At 54.0% G+C, this 18425-nt stretch overlaps 9 protein-coding genes across 9 annotated transcripts; 6 read left to right on the top strand and 3 right to left on the bottom strand.

Annotated features, from left to right (window-relative positions):
• Window positions 1-453: 453 nt before the first annotated feature.
• Window positions 454-1292, top strand: CCOS01_00887 (RF-1 domain-containing protein; the record flags this gene model as incomplete). The annotated part of the gene is made up of 2 exons (XM_060449083.1): window positions 454-726; window positions 912-1292. The coding sequence occupies 2 exons, from the start codon at window positions 454-456 to the stop codon at window positions 1290-1292; spliced, it is 654 nt and encodes a 217-aa protein (XP_060320521.1).
• A 449-nt stretch (window positions 1293-1741) lies between these two features.
• On the bottom strand, window positions 1742-3382 carry CCOS01_00886 (actin; the record flags this gene model as incomplete). The annotated part of the gene is made up of 6 exons (XM_060449082.1): window positions 1742-1972; window positions 2028-2799; window positions 2861-2891; window positions 2989-3044; window positions 3193-3223; window positions 3376-3382. The coding sequence occupies 6 exons, from the start codon at window positions 3380-3382 to the stop codon at window positions 1742-1744; spliced, it is 1128 nt and encodes a 375-aa protein (XP_060320520.1).
• Window positions 3383-4674: 1292 nt separating this feature from the next.
• CCOS01_00885 (uncharacterized protein) lies at window positions 4675-5265 on the top strand (the record flags this gene model as incomplete). The annotated part of the gene is made up of 2 exons (XM_060449081.1): window positions 4675-4972; window positions 5177-5265. 2 exons carry the CDS (start codon window positions 4675-4677, stop codon window positions 5263-5265), a joined length of 387 nt encoding a protein of 128 aa, XP_060320519.1.
• A 1305-nt stretch (window positions 5266-6570) lies between these two features.
• CCOS01_00884 (nucleotide exchange factor Fes1) lies at window positions 6571-7233 on the top strand (the record flags this gene model as incomplete). Its single annotated transcript, XM_060449080.1, has 1 exon — window positions 6571-7233. The coding sequence occupies one exon, from the start codon at window positions 6571-6573 to the stop codon at window positions 7231-7233; it is 663 nt and encodes a 220-aa protein (XP_060320518.1).
• A 313-nt stretch (window positions 7234-7546) lies between these two features.
• CCOS01_00883 (ribosomal L5P family protein) lies at window positions 7547-8707 on the bottom strand (the record flags this gene model as incomplete). The annotated part of the gene is made up of 3 exons (XM_060449079.1): window positions 7547-7657; window positions 7714-8413; window positions 8472-8707. The coding sequence occupies 3 exons, from the start codon at window positions 8705-8707 to the stop codon at window positions 7547-7549; spliced, it is 1047 nt and encodes a 348-aa protein (XP_060320517.1).
• Window positions 8708-10124: 1417 nt separating this feature from the next.
• Window positions 10125-10433, top strand: CCOS01_00882 (uncharacterized protein; the record flags this gene model as incomplete). The annotated part of the gene is made up of 1 exon (XM_060449078.1): window positions 10125-10433. One exon carries the CDS (start codon window positions 10125-10127, stop codon window positions 10431-10433), a length of 309 nt encoding a protein of 102 aa, XP_060320516.1.
• Window positions 10434-10807: 374 nt separating this feature from the next.
• On the top strand, window positions 10808-11044 carry CCOS01_00881 (uncharacterized protein; the record flags this gene model as incomplete). Its single annotated transcript, XM_060449077.1, has 1 exon — window positions 10808-11044. A coding segment is annotated over one exon (237 nt), but the record flags the coding sequence as incomplete, so codon positions are not given.
• A 291-nt stretch (window positions 11045-11335) lies between these two features.
• Window positions 11336-14031, top strand: CCOS01_00880 (ubiquitin carboxyl-terminal hydrolase; the record flags this gene model as incomplete). Its single annotated transcript, XM_060449076.1, has 4 exons — window positions 11336-11416; window positions 11509-11601; window positions 11652-12026; window positions 12076-14031. The coding sequence occupies 4 exons, from the start codon at window positions 11336-11338 to the stop codon at window positions 14029-14031; spliced, it is 2505 nt and encodes an 834-aa protein (XP_060320514.1).
• Window positions 14032-14921: 890 nt separating this feature from the next.
• Window positions 14922-16922, bottom strand: CCOS01_00879 (6-phosphofructo-2-kinase; the record flags this gene model as incomplete). The annotated part of the gene is made up of 6 exons (XM_060449075.1): window positions 14922-15362; window positions 15421-16023; window positions 16072-16152; window positions 16204-16471; window positions 16520-16555; window positions 16609-16922. 6 exons carry the CDS (start codon window positions 16920-16922, stop codon window positions 14922-14924), a joined length of 1743 nt encoding a protein of 580 aa, XP_060320513.1.
• Window positions 16923-18425: the final 1503 nt, after the last annotated feature.

Below are 18425 nucleotides of genomic sequence, written 5' to 3'. Positions count from 1 at the left end.
AAGCACCACCGCCAAAAAGCTGTACCCGACAGATCCGCAAGGGAAGAAGCACTGACGGGGAAAGGAGAGAAGAGTTGGGTTCCACAATGCCAGCAAAGTAAAAGTGGGGGGATTAATTTACAGGTCGCCCTCCAGTAAAGACTGAGTAAACTCAACCTCTCATTGGCCGCCTCACCTCCCCAAATCCTCCGAACCAGCAGTTCAGCACAACTTCTCTGATCTCGACACCTGGGCACCTGGGCTAATCGTCATGCACCTCCCGTTCGGCCTCCAGCCGTCCGCCGGCTGCTAACACTCCACATCCGAACCGGGCCCAATGCTGGACAACTGCCCGGCCCACCACGCGCGCCGTGAAGCAACGAACCTCGAACCTACGAAACCTCACCAGCAAGCCTCACCTCGAACCGTCACTCCATCACGCCGCAGCCCACGGACAATGGCCCGGCGCGCGCGATGCCTCCCCCTCTACCCCTTCTAACCCGTCTCCCCCTCCAGGCGGGCGCATCCAACGCCAATGCCTTTATGCGCCGAGGCCCTCCCACGGCGGCGAGGCCGGCGCTGCTGCTCCCGCTGCCGTCACTACCATTGCCCCTCGTCGCCCTCTTCACCACATCCCCCTCCGCGTCGCTAAAGAGGCACCAGATGCCACCTCGGCCCAAGCCCCCTCCAGACTCCGACATCGAGGAATCTTACCTCAAAGGCAGCGGGCCGGGTGGTCAGAAGATTGTACGTGTAGAACCCACTGACCCGAGTCGTACCTTGGGCCTTTCGCTTGTCCTTTTCTACCAACCAATGCAATGCAATGCGGCCGACACTCGAGCCTGATGCGACTCGGTTTAGACCGCATGACTGACTAGGAGCTTGCTTCCCGTCATGGTCTTCTTGTACTGACCACCCCACCTTTCCTACAGAACAAGACGAGCTCGGCCGTGCAGCTCAAACACATACCCACTGGCATAGTCGTCAAGTCCCAAGCCACCAGATCCCGCTCTCAGAATCGAAAGATTGCCCGCGAAATCTTGGCCGAAAAGATTGATAACCTGCAGAATGGCGGCCAGAGTCGTTCCGCCATTGTCGGCGATGTGAAGCGCAAAAAGGCCGCCAGTGCATCCAAGAAGAGCAAGAGAAAGTACCGTCAGCTTGAAGAGGAAAAAGCAAATAGTGAGGCGAGCGAAGACGGAGCTAGCGAAGAAGCTGTTCAAGACGAGACGAACGGCGACCCAAGCTCTGAGGAAGTAAAGACCTCCCATACAGCTGATCCTAGTTCCATTGTACAAAGCAAAAACCCGTAACATCAAACATTACTTCGTTGCACAAAGCAAAATATGTATCAATAGATCAGTCCATTTCTACTCCTGGCTAAAGCATTCTCGTGAAATTATAACATCACTAAAAAAGCGAGCGTGCGAAACTCGGGAACAGTAAGCAAAGTGTATTGTATGATCGACCTCAGTTGCAGGCGTATCCGCCCCTATACGCGCCCACGCGCACCCTGCTACAAAACAAGGACCAAATCTTTCTGGAGAAGGGTCGACCCAAACTTCTTGACCATGTCAACAACTTTTCGCCAATATAGGACCTGACTGCGGTATATGCAACGCCGTGGAGACCTTGCACCGGTCGTTGCCTCTTTGGAATCGATGTGTTTTCGGAAGGGCGAGAATGTGATTCGGGAAGTAAGACGCTACATTATCATCAGCTCTTGCCGCATGCTGTAGTTTCGCTGCGCCGTCGCCATACCTTAGAAGCACTTGCGGTGGACAATGGAGGGACCGCTCTCGTCGTACTCCTGCTTGGAGATCCACATCTGCTGGAAGGTAGAGAGGGAAGCCAAGATGGAACCACCGATCCAGACGGAGTACTTGCGCTCGGGGGGAGCGATGATCTTGACCTTCATGGAAGAAGGAGCAAGGGAAGTGATCTCCTTCTGCATACGGTCGGAGAGACCAGGGTACATGGTGGTACCACCAGACTGTAGAATCGTTAGTTACTGGAGCTAGATACTGGAACTGCCGTAGAAACCATACCATGACAATGTTGCCGTACAGGTCCTTACGGACATCGACATCAGACTTCATGATGGAGTTGAAGACGGTGACGTGGATGCCGCCAGACTCAAGACCAAGGACGGAAGGAGCGAACAGAGCCTCAGGGGCACGGAAACGCTCGTTACCGATGGTGATGACCTGACCGTCGGGAAGCTCGTAGGACTTCTCCAAGCTGGAGGACTGGGAAGCGGTCTGGAGCTCCTGCTCGAAGTCGAGGGCGACGTAGCAGAGCTTCTCCTTGATGTCACGAACGATTTCACGCTCGGCAGTGGTGGAGAAGGAGTAACCGCGCTCAGCGAGAATCTTCATGAGGTAGTCGGTCAAGTCACGACCGGCCATGTCGACACGGGCAATGGCCTGGGGAAGAGCGAAACCCTCGTAAATGGGGACAACGTGGGTGACACCATCACCGGAGTCGAGGACGATACCAGTGGTACGACCGGAGGCGTACAGAGACAGGACGGCCTGGATAGAGACGTAGAACGCGGGGGCGTTGAAGGTCTCGAAGACGATCTGGGTCATCTTCTCTCTGTTGGACTTGGGGTTGATGGGGGCCTCAGTCAACAGGACGGGGTGCTCCTCGGGGGCGACACGGAGCTCGTTGTAGAAGGTGTGGTGCCAAATCTTCTCCATGTCATCCCAGTTGGTGACGACACCGTGCTCGATGGGGTAGCGGAGCGTCAGGATACCACGCTTAGACTGTGCCTCATCACCGACGTAGGAGTCCTTCTGACCCATACCGATCATGATACTGTGCACATGTTAGGTCGCAGCGCAGGAGATGGCATTGCCGCAGCAAGAGATAGACCTACCCATGGTGACGGGGGCGACCGACAATGGAGGCTAGTGAACAGTTAGAATCAACAATCTAGGGTATGGTGACCGAAATCGTATGCCCCTGACGGAGAAGATTGCGGTCTGCGGATGAGGGGGAACTTACGGAAGACAGCTCTGGGCGCATCGTCACCGGCGAAACCGGCCTTGCACATACCCGAACTGGGAACAAGTCAGAACCAAACTCATTGTAGGATATATTGTATCGATGGGTCATATGCCAATGGGTTATCGCGAGGGATGACGATTGGCCAGATCCCTTCTTGGGCCTAGGAGGCGGAATGGTCGGTGAGACGGCGGGGAAGCTTACCCATTGTCGATAACGAGGGCGGCGACCTCCTCTGCAGAGATATATGTTAGCAAGTGAAGCAGAAGGACGGATATTGATGGACTAGAGCATCGCGACTCCGATGAGGCCAGGGGATGTGAGGCGGCATCGGCGTCGTGGAGCAGGGAGTAAATTGCTGGCAGAGGCGGAGATGGCGTCACGTACCTTCCATTTTGAATTAGGATGTGGGTGAGGACTGGGAAAATAGAAGAAAGATGGATGAAAACGAAGACAGCTCACTCGATTCCGGAATCGTAGGAGCGAGATGGAACTGGCAAAAGTCCTGAGCGGATGGCAAAGAACTTGGGAGAGGGCGTCGTTGGGTGGTGAGGTCGAAAGTGGGAAAGGTTACGGGAAGATGAGAGGTAGTCGATTTTGGGTGGAGGAGGGGGGAAGAAGGAGAAGAGTGGGAATGGCAGGCACAGTGTGCGGTGAGCGCTGGCTTTGGCTCCTCGGTGTTTCGTTGGCTGCTGCGATTTGTCTGGCGGGCCAGGTTTCGATGTCAGAAAGCAGCTGGAGACCTAACCCGACTTGTGGGTGAGCAAATGGACGTGGTGAGGTGGGCAGTGGGCTGGGCAAGAGCGTGGAACAGGTGGCAGAAAGTGGCAGCGCCCCCCGAGGGATTGAGTTGCCGCTTTAACAAAGGAATGGGAAAGGTGGGAAGGGGAGGCTGCGCGTTCTCTCTCGCCTCTTTCTCCCCGTCCCCCGTCCTCTTCGGGGATGGCCCGTGCTTTTGCTCCTTTGCTGCTCGGGGGGGCTAACTGCGCAAGACTGGCAAAGTAGTGTGGTGGGGTACGGGAGGGAACACACTTTCACTCACTCACTCACTCACCCTTTTTTTGGTGATACTGGGGTGCGAAGGCAAAGAGGAACCTCTGATATTGCAGACGAGATGCGCGACCCTCCGAGTATCCGTATTGTCTTCTTTTCTCCGGCCTGGACCGCTGATTCCGGTGGCTAAAGTCGAATTGGGGGTCGTGCCTTCAATTTGGTCTTGATGTTGGTGGGCAATGCAAATATCCCGTCGATGCTCGGATAAGTGCACTTTTACTGAATTCTCGGAGCAGGTATCGTATCCGAACGAATTGCTCCTCAGTCGTTTCTTGCTGTATTCAATACAGCAAACAATAATACCAACAAGAAGCCCGTCAGTCTCCGTGCCTTATCTATCACTTCGAACAATCAGGCAGTGACTATTGAAGCAAATAGCATTCGTCAGCCTATCCGTCACTCACCATCTGCTCTTCAGGCAGCTTAAAACCGACGGTGAGAGATGCTCACCTAATACCCTTCAGCTCTCCACGGTCTCGACCACGGACCAATCGAGCCAAGCTACAGGCCTGACAGTGCGCCTTTCTCAATCCGACTGTGACGCCTCTATTATCTTCAAGGGCATCCCCACATCCACCACCTGCACGCACGCTACGGTCTAATGAGAATACAAGGTTAACCCAGGCCAAGAACATGGGATCATGGGAGCCAGCCTGGCCGAGATCATCTCGCGCCGGAGAGCAGTTGGGCAAGGAGGACAGCGTTGCAGCACGGCAGGTAGCGGACACAGTATCGCGAATCCATCCCATCTCCTCATGGACTGTGGAACGGAGGGCCGCTCCTCGACGCCCACGTGAGACTCTCAACAAGATTCCCGCCGCGGCCGCCTGGTTCATGCTCGATGGCGGCGGGCGGATTTGCGCCAACAAACCACATGCCAGCCGTCCTATTGCTCGTCCATTCGTCAACGAGTCGTACGTCATCTTGTTCCGTAAGTAACAAAGACACGGACAAAGGTGCCAAGCAGGCATAGGCAATCTATTTTGGTTCACAGCACCATTACCTGCCTCCTTCCCTTCGTCTGCATAGCATACATAGGTAGCACGTCGGGCCCGCGGAAGCAAAGGCGGCGATGAACGGGCACGGAAGCACAGCAGACGGACCAGGCAATTTGGCAGGTACCTCCAGGCTCCAGGCACCCCGAAGCCGACACCACCGAACGACGGGCCTACCAAGCTGCCTCCTGGCTCCTGCAAGGGCCGTACTCTCATGGACACGGCTTGATGGGGTCGCGGCTCTGGTGGTTCAAATTACGTACCCGCGTATGGACGCCTTTTGCGGGAACGAGAGCCCGGGGTCCTAGGGGGTTAGTTGGCATGGGATTCTCGGATGCCAGCCTCGCATATCGCATCTCGCATACATGCTCTGGGCTGGAACCTCGTTCACGGGCTCGCTCTCGTCTTCGACATGTACCTGCCGATGCGTGCTGTGTCCATAAATTGTGTTTCGAGCTTTGTGTGGGAAGCCCAACAAGAAACAGCGCGGGCGACAACTACACGCCGTGCTACGTTTCCAGTGTGGCTGAGCTGGGAGCTCCGGGTTGCCGGGCGGCGTCTCCGTTGATCGGGTCCTTTTAGCATAGATCGGATAGGAGAATACGGCGGAAGCTGTAACCTGTCATATGTTGCGGGGACGCTATGCCTGATTGCTGCATCCTGTCAAGCGAGGCATGCAATATCGACATGAACGATCAGAAAGGCTTTCAGATAATGAAAGGATGCAAGGCTGAGAAGCCTGGGGTTATCCAAAGCTGGATACAGCAAATTCGAGTTGCCAGGTCTCGTGTGCTCCAGTGACTTCATCGCTGGAAGGTTACTCAGCTCAGCGTCGCAATACCTACCATAGCTTGGGTACCTCGAGGAAGCTCTGTCCATGGCCACCTCAAGTTAAAGCGGCAATGAGGGGCAACTCACTTCATGGTGGGGCAGTTGGAACTTTTTTTTGGTTCACGTCTTTTTACCAGCCACCTCACTACAGTAGGAGACTGTCTTCGACCATTCCCTCGACGAGCCCAAGACTTCCGGATCCAGAGTCCGGGAGGGTATCCAATGTTTGACTGGCAGATGAATTGCCAACTCAGCCGATTGCATGATCCCATTGTTGGGCTGTAAGAGATTCGCTGGCCACAAGTCTGTCTGCCCAAGTTTCAAAAGACTCGAGCTGCATAAACGACGCATTGAGCTGGCTTTGATCAGGGCTCCTCACGTGAGATCGACGCTAGTCCGCTTTCAATTGCTGGCAAGCTTCTTGAAGGTTCCAGAAAAGGGTAGCAAATCAGAAGCAGCCAGTCAGAGCGGGAAGTGGCTCTTGATGATGGAGAACTTTTTGATGTTGATGAGAGTTCAAGTGAGAGTGAGTGACAGACTGGGAGTTGATAGCAAACAAACTCTACACATCAACACAATACACACTTTTCAAATTTCTCATTCAAACTTGCAGCAAGTTTGGTGAGTCGTCACAAGGTTTCATTATTTCAAGAGACCACTCCAAACAACTACACCTCCAAAAACTCACCGCAAACTATCCATCATGGGTGACAAGCACCTCAACGAGCTCCTCAAATGGAGTATCGAAAACCAAGAAACCAGCGGCGAGAACGGCACCTCAGCACCCGCCGATGCCACCGCCGTAAGAGCGCCCGCCAGCACCCTCAACCCCGAGGCCATCGCAGCCCTCTTCGGCAACGGCCCCAGCGACGCCGAGCTCATGAAGCTCTCCATGGAGGCAATCACCTCCCCGGACCCGGAAATCACACTCGACAACAAGCTCATCGCCTTTGACAATTTCGAGCAACTCATCGAGAACCTCGACAACGCAAACAACATCGCCAACCTCGGCCTCTGGACCCCGCTGCTCTCCTGCCTCGAGCACGAGGCCCACGAGCTGCGCCGCATGGCCGCCTGGTGCGTTGGCACCGCCGTCCAGAATAACCTGCCCAGCCAGGAGCGCCTGCTCGCCGTGGGCGGCATTCCGCCCCTTGTGGCGCTCGCGACCAAGGACGGCGAGGAGGAGGCTGTGAGGAGGAAGGCCGTCTACGCGCTCAGCTCTGCCGTGCGGAACTACCAACCCGGCGCGGACGTTCTCACGGACGAACTGCAGAAGAAGGGCCTGCGTAACGGCAAGGTTGACGCTGAGAACATGGATGACATTGACGAGATTATGAATGCGCTCAAGGCCAAGATCACGGCATAGACAAAAAGGAAATGCGAGAAAGGAATGGGTATGGGGTGGATTTGGTATGGTTAACTTGCATGGACGGCGTTTCGGCGGGTGGATCGGCATGAGGGCTCTTTTGACGTACGGGACGACGACCCAAAGGAACATGGCATTATGGTATTAGACGATCATTATCGCATCAGATGAACCAAGAACATGATCACACAATTATTGCACAGAATACATCGCAAGAGTGACCGTATCTGTTGGTACATTCATATACAGGCTTTCTAAATGTGTTGATATCGTACAAAACGGGATACCCCTTCCCAGCAATGTTCCCCCTTCTTTAATCCTTGAACTTTCCGTAGAAAGGAAGACCAAGAGCTTGCATCAGAAGCCTGGCCTGACGGTTCGAGGTTGCGCTTGTGTGGATAAAAATATGGCAACCTGGTAGGAGCTGCAGAGACTCGTCAGCAACGTGGTCACAAGTCATAGGCAGACGGAATATCTCACCTTGGCAGGGTACATGTCGTAGTTGATCTGAAGCTCGGGAAACCAGACCAGGTCGTCGGGCCTCAGACCGATACCAATACCACCGTTTCCGTCACCAGTGGTCGCATTGACACCGGGCCAGTCCTTGATCTTGGGCAGGACGAGGTTGATCAGCTTGTCAACGAACTCGTACGCCTGTGGACCGTGCATGGTCGTCTTGACACCGGTCTTGTCGCCCTCGCGGATCTTCCATTGGATAACGTTGTTCTTGGTCTTGGTGACCTCGGGGACGTTGCCGCTGATGGACTGGATGACCGAACGAGCGACCTGGAGCGTTCCCGGCGCCTTGGCGGCCGAGGGGATGAAGGTGTGCAGCGATACGGCCAAGATTTCGGGGACGGACCGGCAGTCAATGTTCTTCTCCAACACGTCGAGCTTGCTTCCACCTCTGGGTCCGCGGAGAGGACGGTTCTTGTTGTACGGCGAGGAGTCGTCCCATGCCCTTAAACGCTCCCGTACCGGGGGGTCTGGTGTACCTGGGGGCTTGTGAAGGTAGGTCATCGTGAGCAGGTCGGCGGCGATGGTCGTATCGTACGTCTGGCGCAGTCTGGGGAGGTTGAAAGGCCCAGGAACGAAGTCGCGGGCCGTGGGATCGGTGGAGGGCGGTGATTGAATCGGGTGAAGAGGACCTCTGTCGTACTTAGGGGGATGGTACTGGTATCTGTCGCCTCATCTATTAGCATTCCGCTTCACGCTGTAATGTGAGCTTCCATGCGCACCTGTTTCCGGGAAGCTGCTGCGGTCTGTCAGCCAAGCGCTTCGCCGTGTTGAAAGCTTGAATGGCAGCATCGTCAGGACCAGGAGCAGCCAGGGACGAGGTCTCAAGATCAGGGAACTGAGCCTCAGCGGCAGCGGTAGATTCGCATCGCCGGGCGACAAGAGGGGTCAATTGCCATGGCGAGCGCTGCCTGCAGACGAACCGAGTTAATCGGGAGCTTTCCCGTAGAGTGGCCATGGCTAGTCGTTCAACTCTGACGCAACCTGACACGTCTGTAAGGGTAAGTCGCGATGCTCGAAATTTCAATCTCGAAATGCTCAGTTCGGCCCGTGCCACTTGTGGCTGATGCGATTTTTAAAGTGGATCTTCCAGCTCAGTTCTGGGAATAACGTGTGGCTTGATCTTTCTGCATCTTTAAAGCCTGGATCTCCAGGCGACTGGATGCGGAGTGACATGGGAATGTCACTCGGGGGCCGTCGGAGCGAACGTGACCAGCAGCCTCCGGACTTTCGGGCCTTCAAGCTCAGTTTGTGGTCGTTGCACTGTCGTCATCAGGAACCAGGCCGCCGTCCGCGGGACACCCTCTATTGAGCTTCGGACTATGGTGAGGCACCGACGATCCATTCTACTAGAGCGGGTAAATCGTGCACGCAGCTCGATTACGTAGCAGTCATTCGGGCCCTCAGCTGAATCCAATGTCCATCAGTCACCAGCTCAATGGGTCAGCAAGCGCGCGTTCGGTTGCAGAAGCTGGAGCATTGCTTTCCGACTAAGGTACGCGGAGCTGACAGGGTGGGGAGACCACTGTAGCAAGCAGCACCCTCGGACATGAACAGGCAAAGATGGGACGGACAGATGGGCAACGATGAGCAACGATGAGCAACGATGGGCGTTGTGTGCCTCTTGCCCTCTTCGATGTGCGGCGGCGGCGCGCGCTAACATGCAGGTTGCCTGATTGTACCCAAGATGGACGCGAAAGCGAACCTATACAGGTTACGCGAGCGCTTTTCATCGGATTGGAGCTGACTTTCAGTGACTGATCAACATCCAACACACACAAGGCGGGGGCTGGCAGATGGTGCGACAAAGTTTCCATTCATTGTCAAGAGGCTTTGCTCTTTCTTTTCCGATCGTTGAGCGTTGCTATGGGTGCGGGAGTGTGTGTAAGCGCTTTGCTTCTGCTGCTAAGTTAGAGTTGAGCCTCTGGGGTGGCTCAGTGAAAGACACTCGTATTGTTTTCGTTCATCTAGCTGTTCTTCGTCTGTTCTTGGCGAAGCCTGTTCAATGTAAAAGAAGGCCATGAACATTGGACCAGGAGGCTTATGAAACCAGGAGCATGGGCCACAGAGCCATGATATCGGATCTACTGCGCACGCATGGAAGCAAGGGACGCTCCAGGATGTGTCCCATAGGGTATCATTCGGGACCTGATAAACCACCTCGAAACAAGAGGCGAGACTTGACGAGAGTCACGTCCGGCCTAAAATGTTCTTGTGCAGGCCATGTCAAGACTTCTGCTCAACATTTCCCATTGTGACTAGGGGATCGAATGACCAGCAATTGAAGCGATGGGCGACTTGCCACTTTCATCTTGTTAAATGGGCAGCCTAAGTCAATTTCGGATGTTCCTCCCACGAAGGACAGGCCCTTACGTATGTCACCTCGCGTGGACATGGGATGTTGGGGCAGGCTACTTTTACTCATATTCGGAGCCTGGTCGGTCATATGTAAGAATTGTGGCAGCCAAGCACGCTCAAGAACATTCTGGCTGTTCCCTTGCTATTACACTCCGGGTTATGCTCCCATCTCACCACGTAACACACTTCGTCTGCTGCCAAGCGAAAAAGCCTATACCACAAAAGGCCAGCTAGAAGAAGGACAGGTCAGCTCGGAGTCACGGTCATCTTGGATACGTCGTGTTCGCCTGTCCAAGGTAACAGTAACAGCAAGCAAGCAAACCTGAAAGTCCGCCTTGCCGCCACCCTCCACCGACCTGGCGCTCCCAAACCCCCGAGTCAACTGACGGCAAGTCCGCAAGGGACGCCGAGTGTCCCCAGCAGAAAGTTGAAGTGGAAATCTCTCAGGGGTCCCAAAGTACCGCCTCACCCAAGCTTTGCCGCGCCGGTACGAATACACGCCCTTCCACGGTCCGTCCACTTGGTGCCTCTCCACACGACCAATACACCGTGGGCACCCACGGCACCCTGCCAAAGCTGCTGCTCACATTGGACCCCGAATTTTCTGAGCCAAATCCACGAACCACCACCATCTGACCCTTGTTGGCGCCAGGAGCCAGTCGAAGGTCCTTCGCTACCTTTATTGCTTCAGCAGTCCCCCGTGTGTTCAACCATAGGACCTCGTCTTCTCACTTCCAGTCTGCTTCTTCTTGTTATTCACTTCGAACCTAAGCAACAAAACAAGCAGTATATCTCTTTGGCGTTCGAGAATCGAGCTTGTCTACTTGGCAGACAACAGGGACTTGATCAACACTCATACCCTGCCGTTGCAGGCCATCACAATAGCGAAAACCTATCACTCTGCTACTACATCGGACAGCCCAGAGTCCAGACCTGACCATCCCAGCGGCCCAGCCCCGTCTTTTGCGACTGCGAAAATCTGCCCCGCCGACACGCGCCAGAACCCCTCCATACCTATCCTCGCACTCGGTGCATTCTTCATCTTCTCTCAGCTTTGCTCCCCACCTCGCCCACTCCCGTATTGCTGGCCGATGGGGGTGCGACTTTCAACCTGGCCATGATTCTTGACTGCTGAGACGACTGCTTTCCTCGAGTCGCCGAGCCACTTTGGCACCAAAATCGCGAACCTAGCTATTCCAGCTTTTGGCAACATACAGGATCTGCAACCATGAAGGGCAAAAAGTTTCTTAGCCTGCGGGACAGGAGTGGCACGCATCGCAGAAGCAAATCCTCAGAACCAGGGCAAAAGGTGAGCTTCGTATCCCAGGAACTGAAGATGGTCCTTTCTCAAAGTCCGTTTCCATGGGGACAGCCACACTAATCCCACGTCGCCAAACCTAGAACCGACCACTTTCAGCTGAAGCATTCAGGTCGCTTTTCAAGAGCGATCGAGCACCGACCGATGAGGAAATAAAGGAGAAGGAGATGACCAAGGTACACCAACCGCAGCATTACAACATTGCACAAGTCTAACAAGGCCATAGATCGAAGACATTACGCACCTTCTTGCCGAGTCGAACATCACCGACGTTTCTGCGGAACACATTCGAGACTCCCTGAACAGTAAATTCGCTGACGGCGATGTCGACAAAACCGTCGAGTTCATTCAGCTACAGTGCAAGGCAATGGCCGGCAAGGTTGCACACTACAACCCCCAAATCGAAATGGTTGGCGCAGAGAATAGGGGTAACGTCACATGTTACCTTGACTCCCTGTTGTTTGCCATGTTTGCGAAACTGGACGCTTTCGAATGTATGCTGAAGAACGAATTCACGGACGAACCGAGGCGCAAACTAGTCACGCTGCTCCGCTTGTGGGTGAACATGCTCAGGAGCGGAAAGATGATTCACGCAGATATGGTGAGTTGCGGCTGGTCCTGCGGTACCTGTCCTGCGCTAATCGTCCCAGACGAAACTGATACAGGATGCGCTGGCTGAGTGCGGCTGGAGTGACGCGAAACTCCTAGAACAGCAAGACACTTCCGAAGCCTTCGCCTTCGTCACCGAAACGCTTCAATTGCCCCTGTTGCAATTACAAGTCGACCTCTTCCACCAAGGCAAGAACGATAAGGACGACCACAAACTGGTCTACGAAAGACTTCTCAACCTCGCCGTACCTCCAGATTCGGAAGGCAAAGGGATCAGGCTAGAAGACTGCTTGGAAGAATACTTCAACACACAAGTTGATGTACTCAGGGACAGCCACGAAGATAAGAAAGAGGCGGAGAGGGTAACCCCGAACACAGACGCGAATGGGATACGGATTGTCACTCAAGAGAATGAATTAGAGGCTGGCGCGCAAGACACGCTGAGTGCGTCTCCCGCGCAGCTTTCTCCAATTCTTGAGCGGCGGTGGACAGCCTCGCAAACACCCAATGGCGTGCCGGAGTCTCCTAGCAGCTCTTCGCGGCCAACTCCAAGACACCGTTCAACTAGCGTTATACAACGCGTGGTGCTGGAGGAGAAGGACAAAGACAAGGGAAAGGAGACCGAGCCATCTACCATGCTGGAAAAGGCGCGACGAACAAGCTCTACAGTGGTGAAAGCCGTGACAATTCCAGCTTGGCAGTTTTTCAGATTGATTCCATGGCACGCCGCCGGAAACAAGGAGCCCAAGAACGACATGGAGGTTGCTATGAACTTCAACCAACGTCCTGTGGTCGGTATTTGCCTGAAGCGGTACATGATGTCGAACTCCGGTGTTCCACAGCGCCAGAATACCTTCATCGATATTCCGGACAGCCTGAGGCTTCCGCACTTCATGCTCGGCGACGAGACACAGCTTGAGGAAGACCCCAACGGCTTCAGCATGGAATATAAGTTAGTGCTACAGTCTGTGGTCTGTCATCGTGGCGACTCTGTCTACAGCGGACACTATATCTCATTCGCCAGGGTGGCGCCCAAACTCCTCACCGACAATAGGAGACACGACAATGACCCCCCTCCAGACTACGAGGAGGCGCAGTGGGTCAAATTTGATGACTTGAATATCGAAAACAGGGTGACTTATGTGGACGACATCAAGCAAGCTTTGAAGGACGAGATGCCTTATCTCTTATTCTACCAGATCGTACCAATGGTAGAGGTGGCGTCAACGGAAGAGACGGAGACTGAGCCTCCTTCTTACAACGAGTCCAAGGTCAGCGTCAACCTACCGGCTACACCGAACCCGGTCAACGGCAACAACTCCGGAATGTCATCATCGCGGAGCGACTACTTCGAGAACACCTCAATATCTCCACCCAAAGCGCCTAGCATCCGCTTTTCGTCGGAATTGGAGCGTCCTAGTCGCATAAGTTTCGGCGATGACGAGCCGTACTTGGGGTTCAAGGATTCTCGAAGGGGCAGTGTTACCTTCACGGACTCTACCCTAGGCACGCCAGCAATCACGCCGGATGCCATATCGCCCGCCGTAACCCCAGGAGAAGAGACGACAGCCCAACGGCTTTCGCGAGCCGCCGCTCTATTTACGGGCAAGAGCAAGAGCAGACCTACCAGTCAAGCAGGAGAGGGCCGCATCAGTCTTACCATGACTCGACTCGGCGGACTCATGCGACCGAGCAAGGAGCCGCTCCGTGATCCCAACAGCAACTTGAGCAGCAACGCGCTCGCCACATCCATCAGCGCACCTATTCCTGATCCGGTGACTGAGGAGGAATTCGTAGAGAACGCTGATGCCGAAGCAACACCGGTTGCGGCACCAGTTGCAGAGACCGACAGGAAAGACTCCAAGGATTTCAAGGAAAGAAAGTCATCAGAGCACCATCACAGGCATCACAAGAGAGGCAAGTCCAAGAGCCGTTCTACCGAAAAGAAGAAGCACAAGGACGGGGATGAGCCGGAGCGAGAGTGTGCAGTGATGTAAAGACTTTTCCGACGACAGATTAAAACAGACCAAAGACGAGCGACAGTCAGAGAGAGAGACAGAGTTATTAGTTTACCAGCGCGTTGATGTGATTGGGATTAGATTTGACGAGAGCTTGTCTCGGCCCTGGAATAGCGAGGAGTTTGGTGGACCGAGATAGACTTTGGAAGCAGCAGAGAAGAGGTACATACTTTGCAGTGTGAATGACTCTGCGAGAGACGCCGCAACGCCTGCGGATGATTAGCAGCACGAGAAGGGCGTTTTCCGGAGTTTTGTGTTGTTTCCTTTCGGGACGATGAAAAGAAGAAAACGGAATACCACGGAATTGGAAGCAATGCGAGAGGGAGTCGATGAGGTGGTTATCCATCCCCCCCTCTACACACCACAGATAGCTTGGGATAAAATAATACTGTTGATGACTGGGTCGTCATTCATCAAGATTCAGCTACCTGACCTAGTTTTCCCAGTTTTTGTTCCCATGTGTTGACGCGTTTGAGTAACCGAATAACCGAATACCATGTTTCCTGTTTCCCCGTCATTGACTGGATTGGAAAACGACGTCCAGAACGTAGGACGCAAAACAAGAGTTCATCGTGGGCAAAGTTATCCCACGGTACGAGCAAATTTTGATGGGGGTTTCCCATCCGCAGTAGCAAACTTCCGATCCGTCGTCCTCTCTCTCTCTCTCTCTCTCTCTCTCTCTCTCTCTCTCTCAAAGCCTAATGTTCTTCCTTCCACGTTCGCTCTGGTCCACTGAACGAGAGAGGCAGGGAGATATATAAGCCTCCCAACATCCTTTTCGTTGTTTCAAGCAAAGTAATAATCAGTGGACCAATCGAGCTTCCAAAAAAAAAAAGTTGACGAAAAAAGAACCCAGTCCTGTAACCATTTTAGTCCTCATCATTCTGGCGATCAGCGACCATCTCGGCAGCAGTATTGATGACCTTCTCAGGAGGACGCTCAATGACGACGTTGGGCTCCGCGGGAGACGAGATACCAGGCATGGGCGAGAGGTTGCCGCTGGCGACACCGCTACCGCTTCCACCGCCAGGGACAGGGATGCTGATGTCCTCGGGGGAGCCAGGAGTGATCTTAGGGTCGACGCCGGGGATGTGAACGCGCTTGGCCTCGTTCTGGTAGGCGGCGGGGATGATCTCGATGATCTCGTCGCGGGGGAACTTGAGGATGGGAATGTCCATGGTGGCGCAGTGCATCAGGTAGGCGTAGAGAACGCGAAGAACAGACTCGTGCGCGATGATGAGAAGATCGCTCTGCTCACGCTCAAGCTCCAGAATGATGGGCTCAAGGCGGACGGCGAGGTCGTGGTAGGACTATGTAATATGAGTGCTGCTCATGGGCCAATGGTGATTATGAGGTCTCTATACTTACCTCAGCGCGGGGGTATCTATGATGATACGGGTCGAGCTCGTGCTTCTCGACCTCCTCGGGGTAGAGGTGGCGAATGGCACGCTCCGACATCTTCTCGCAGACACCAGGGTTGATCTGGCTCATCTGAGAACGCTGACGAACCTTGAAGCCCTTGTTCTTGAGGTAATCTGCAGTCTGAACGGTACGGCAACGAGTGGAGGTCCAAACAGACAGAGGACGAAGGGGAACGGCATTGCCACCCTTCTCGACAAGGGCAGCGCGCTCCTGCTCGCGGTGCTTCAGAAGCGTCTCGGACATTCGAGCAGCGTACGCCATGCCCTCCTCGGAAAGAGGCGCATCCGCCTTGTACGAGTCTTCCTCGGTGGTAACGCCAGCTCGAACAAAGTAGGTCGTGCGCGACTTGATGTGAAGGTTGGTCAAGTAGAAGACAATGCGGTGAGACAGGTAGCCGAAGGAGACATTGTTGTAGAAGAATTTCTGTCCCGCGTTGATCATCTTGATGTAGTTGAGCTCCTTCTCGTCCATGGTATCGAAGACGGGGATCTTCATATCGATGCGGCGCAAGTACAACTTGGCAGCCTCATCAGGGTCCATGCCCGCGAACTGTACACTTTAGCACCGCGTCACTATCGAATTTGGGCGAGCACTCACGTCAGGGGAGGAGATCTTGACGTTGCGCGCATTCTCACGCAAGATGGCCTCGTCGTCGACGAAAGACTCGATGAACAGCGTCTATGGAAGGTTAGTGATTTGAGTCATCAGAGTGGCCGAACCAAATCTTACCTGGACATCGTGCTTAGCGAGTTCCTTAGCCAGGGCACGGCGACCAGCCGCGGTGGGGTTGACAGCATCGTAGATCGCAACTTGTCCATTCTCATGGTTCAACCAGGCGTAGATATCCTCACGGCACTTCTTAAGGATCTTCTGACGAAGAATGACCGACTGAGGAGAGGCGTCAGGGAAGAAGTAATCCTCGGGAACGATACCGCCCTTTCCAACGGTGGCACGACGGTAATCACCGAGGTGGAAGATGCGGGTCTTGACTCCCAGCCTAGAAAAACGTCAGTCAAGGCGCTTCAAGCAAGCATTTTCGACTCACCAGCCCAAGTAACGCGCCAGGGAAACGCAGATGTGACTGAAAAATGTTAGCTCTCGTTTTTCCAAGCCAGTGAAGTAGGAGGAACTTACGTCTTGCCGCGAGCCGGAAGGCCCACCATGACGATGGCGATGCGACCGGAATGGAACAGACGGCCGGACATTGTGCTATAAAGCTGAGCCGGCGCCATGTCCTGATCCTCGGGGACATCATGAATGCCGTCGATGAAGGTCGAGCTCTTGCGACGGTATCTCGGCGCGTTGGCCGCGATCTCGGCGGTACTGTCATGAAGAGTCACGTCAAAACCAAGATCTCCAAGTTCCGGTCGAGGGCGGTAGAAGATTCTCTGGAACTCAAAGATGTCGAGCATCTCAACCCAGTCCATGGCGGCCCTCTCCTTCTCCATGGCTGATCGAGTGACGAGAGAGTATCAGAGGTAGTGATAGATGGTTCGATAGGGAGGTTGATGGGCAGGAAACAGAAGAAGAATAAGGTAGAAAGCTCAGAGTAGAGAGTGAGTATGAATAGTAGTGATGATGGATATTGTGATGGGTAAGTTGACAGAGAAGAGAAGAAAAAGAGGAAGCTCAATGTAGAGAGAGGGAAGAGAGGAAAGCAGGAGAAGTAAACAGCAGCTTGAGAGGCGTGGAAAGAGGGGGCAAAGGGCACTCGCCATGTTTGTAGTTCTGATGATGTCGTGCGTCTTAATTAGGTATTCACAGATGGGCACACCCGCCTCGTTTGTAAGTAAGATATCATAGCCACCAGCCGTCGACGGCCGAAAGCCGTGTATAGTCAGCCGTGCTTAGATCTATGGGCAACAGTCCAGCCCGGCATGGGTTGTTTGGATGTGGTTGAGGTTGTTGGGGACATCGCAGCCCGTGACAGAGTTGTGACTCCAAAGGTGATGGACTCTGTGTCTGGGGTCTTGTTTGTGTCCTCGTGCTCCAGTATGCTGAGTTGGCCCAAAGACTCCTTTCAACTCTTCCCAGTAGTCATTCTTATATAGACTGGGCAAACAAGCATATGAGGATAGGCCTTTGCCATGGCAATCTTTGTCTTGTCAAGCGTTGAAGGTTCCTCTCACTTGAAAGTTGGACCTGTCATTGCGAAGATAGAGGAACTTGTATATCAGGAGGTTGGATCAGGGCCGAGCCATTATCAACAAGAGGGCTTAGGCGAGATGGATTGCGTTCCAGATTTGGCCAGCGTAGCTGGCATGCGGGCTGATAATCTGGTTTACCGGGATTCCTGGCTCCCTAAAAGCCACTTGTGTTTCTGACTGAATTCGAACCGTAATCCCGCAGTGTCCAGAAGCACTCGCCTCAGTCACAGGAGGAGAATGATGGATGGAATATGAATCGGCGGGGTTATGAAGACCCCTCCTTTACAATAGGCAGATATCTAAGAAGAAAGGAACTCACAGTAGTGTGTCCATTTTGACGGTTGGAGCCGAGTCTTGCTTGGAACCTCCAAACAACCACGGAGGCAAGGATGATACTTCGTCGTCTGAGCTGGGAGCGGGCTGCGCTTGAGGCAACTACGGCCTCTGGACCGGATAGAGGGGCCGCTGCGGAAGAAAAGAGCGGAGACACGGTGACGCACTGTCTAATCTCGAGATTCGAATGTGTTAAGTCGAGAAAAGTAGCCGTCGTTTGCAGTCCTTGCGAAGCTTATACGAGTTGTATCTTGCTCTCGATCAAGCGCAACAAATTTTGGTTGCAGCAGGTAAAATCGCGCAGATGAGTTGCTTCAGAGGGTTTGGTGAGCTAGATATTCGAGGTTGAAGTGGCACTGGTGTCTGAGCTGTCCCGTTCCGATTTAAGCCGCCACTTTGTGTATGGCCCGCGGCTCTTACAAGGAGACTATACGAAGGCCTGTGCTGCCGAACCCCAACCAAAGAAGTGTT

The sequence above is a fragment of the Colletotrichum costaricense genome, assembly GCF_030867565.1.
Source record: "Colletotrichum costaricense strain IMI 309622 chromosome Unknown Scaffold_1.1, whole genome shotgun sequence".
NCBI lineage: Eukaryota > Fungi > Ascomycota > Sordariomycetes > Glomerellales > Glomerellaceae > Colletotrichum > Colletotrichum costaricense.
Note: the sequence above shows the minus strand (reverse complement) of the source record. Positions and strands in the feature narration are given on the sequence as shown.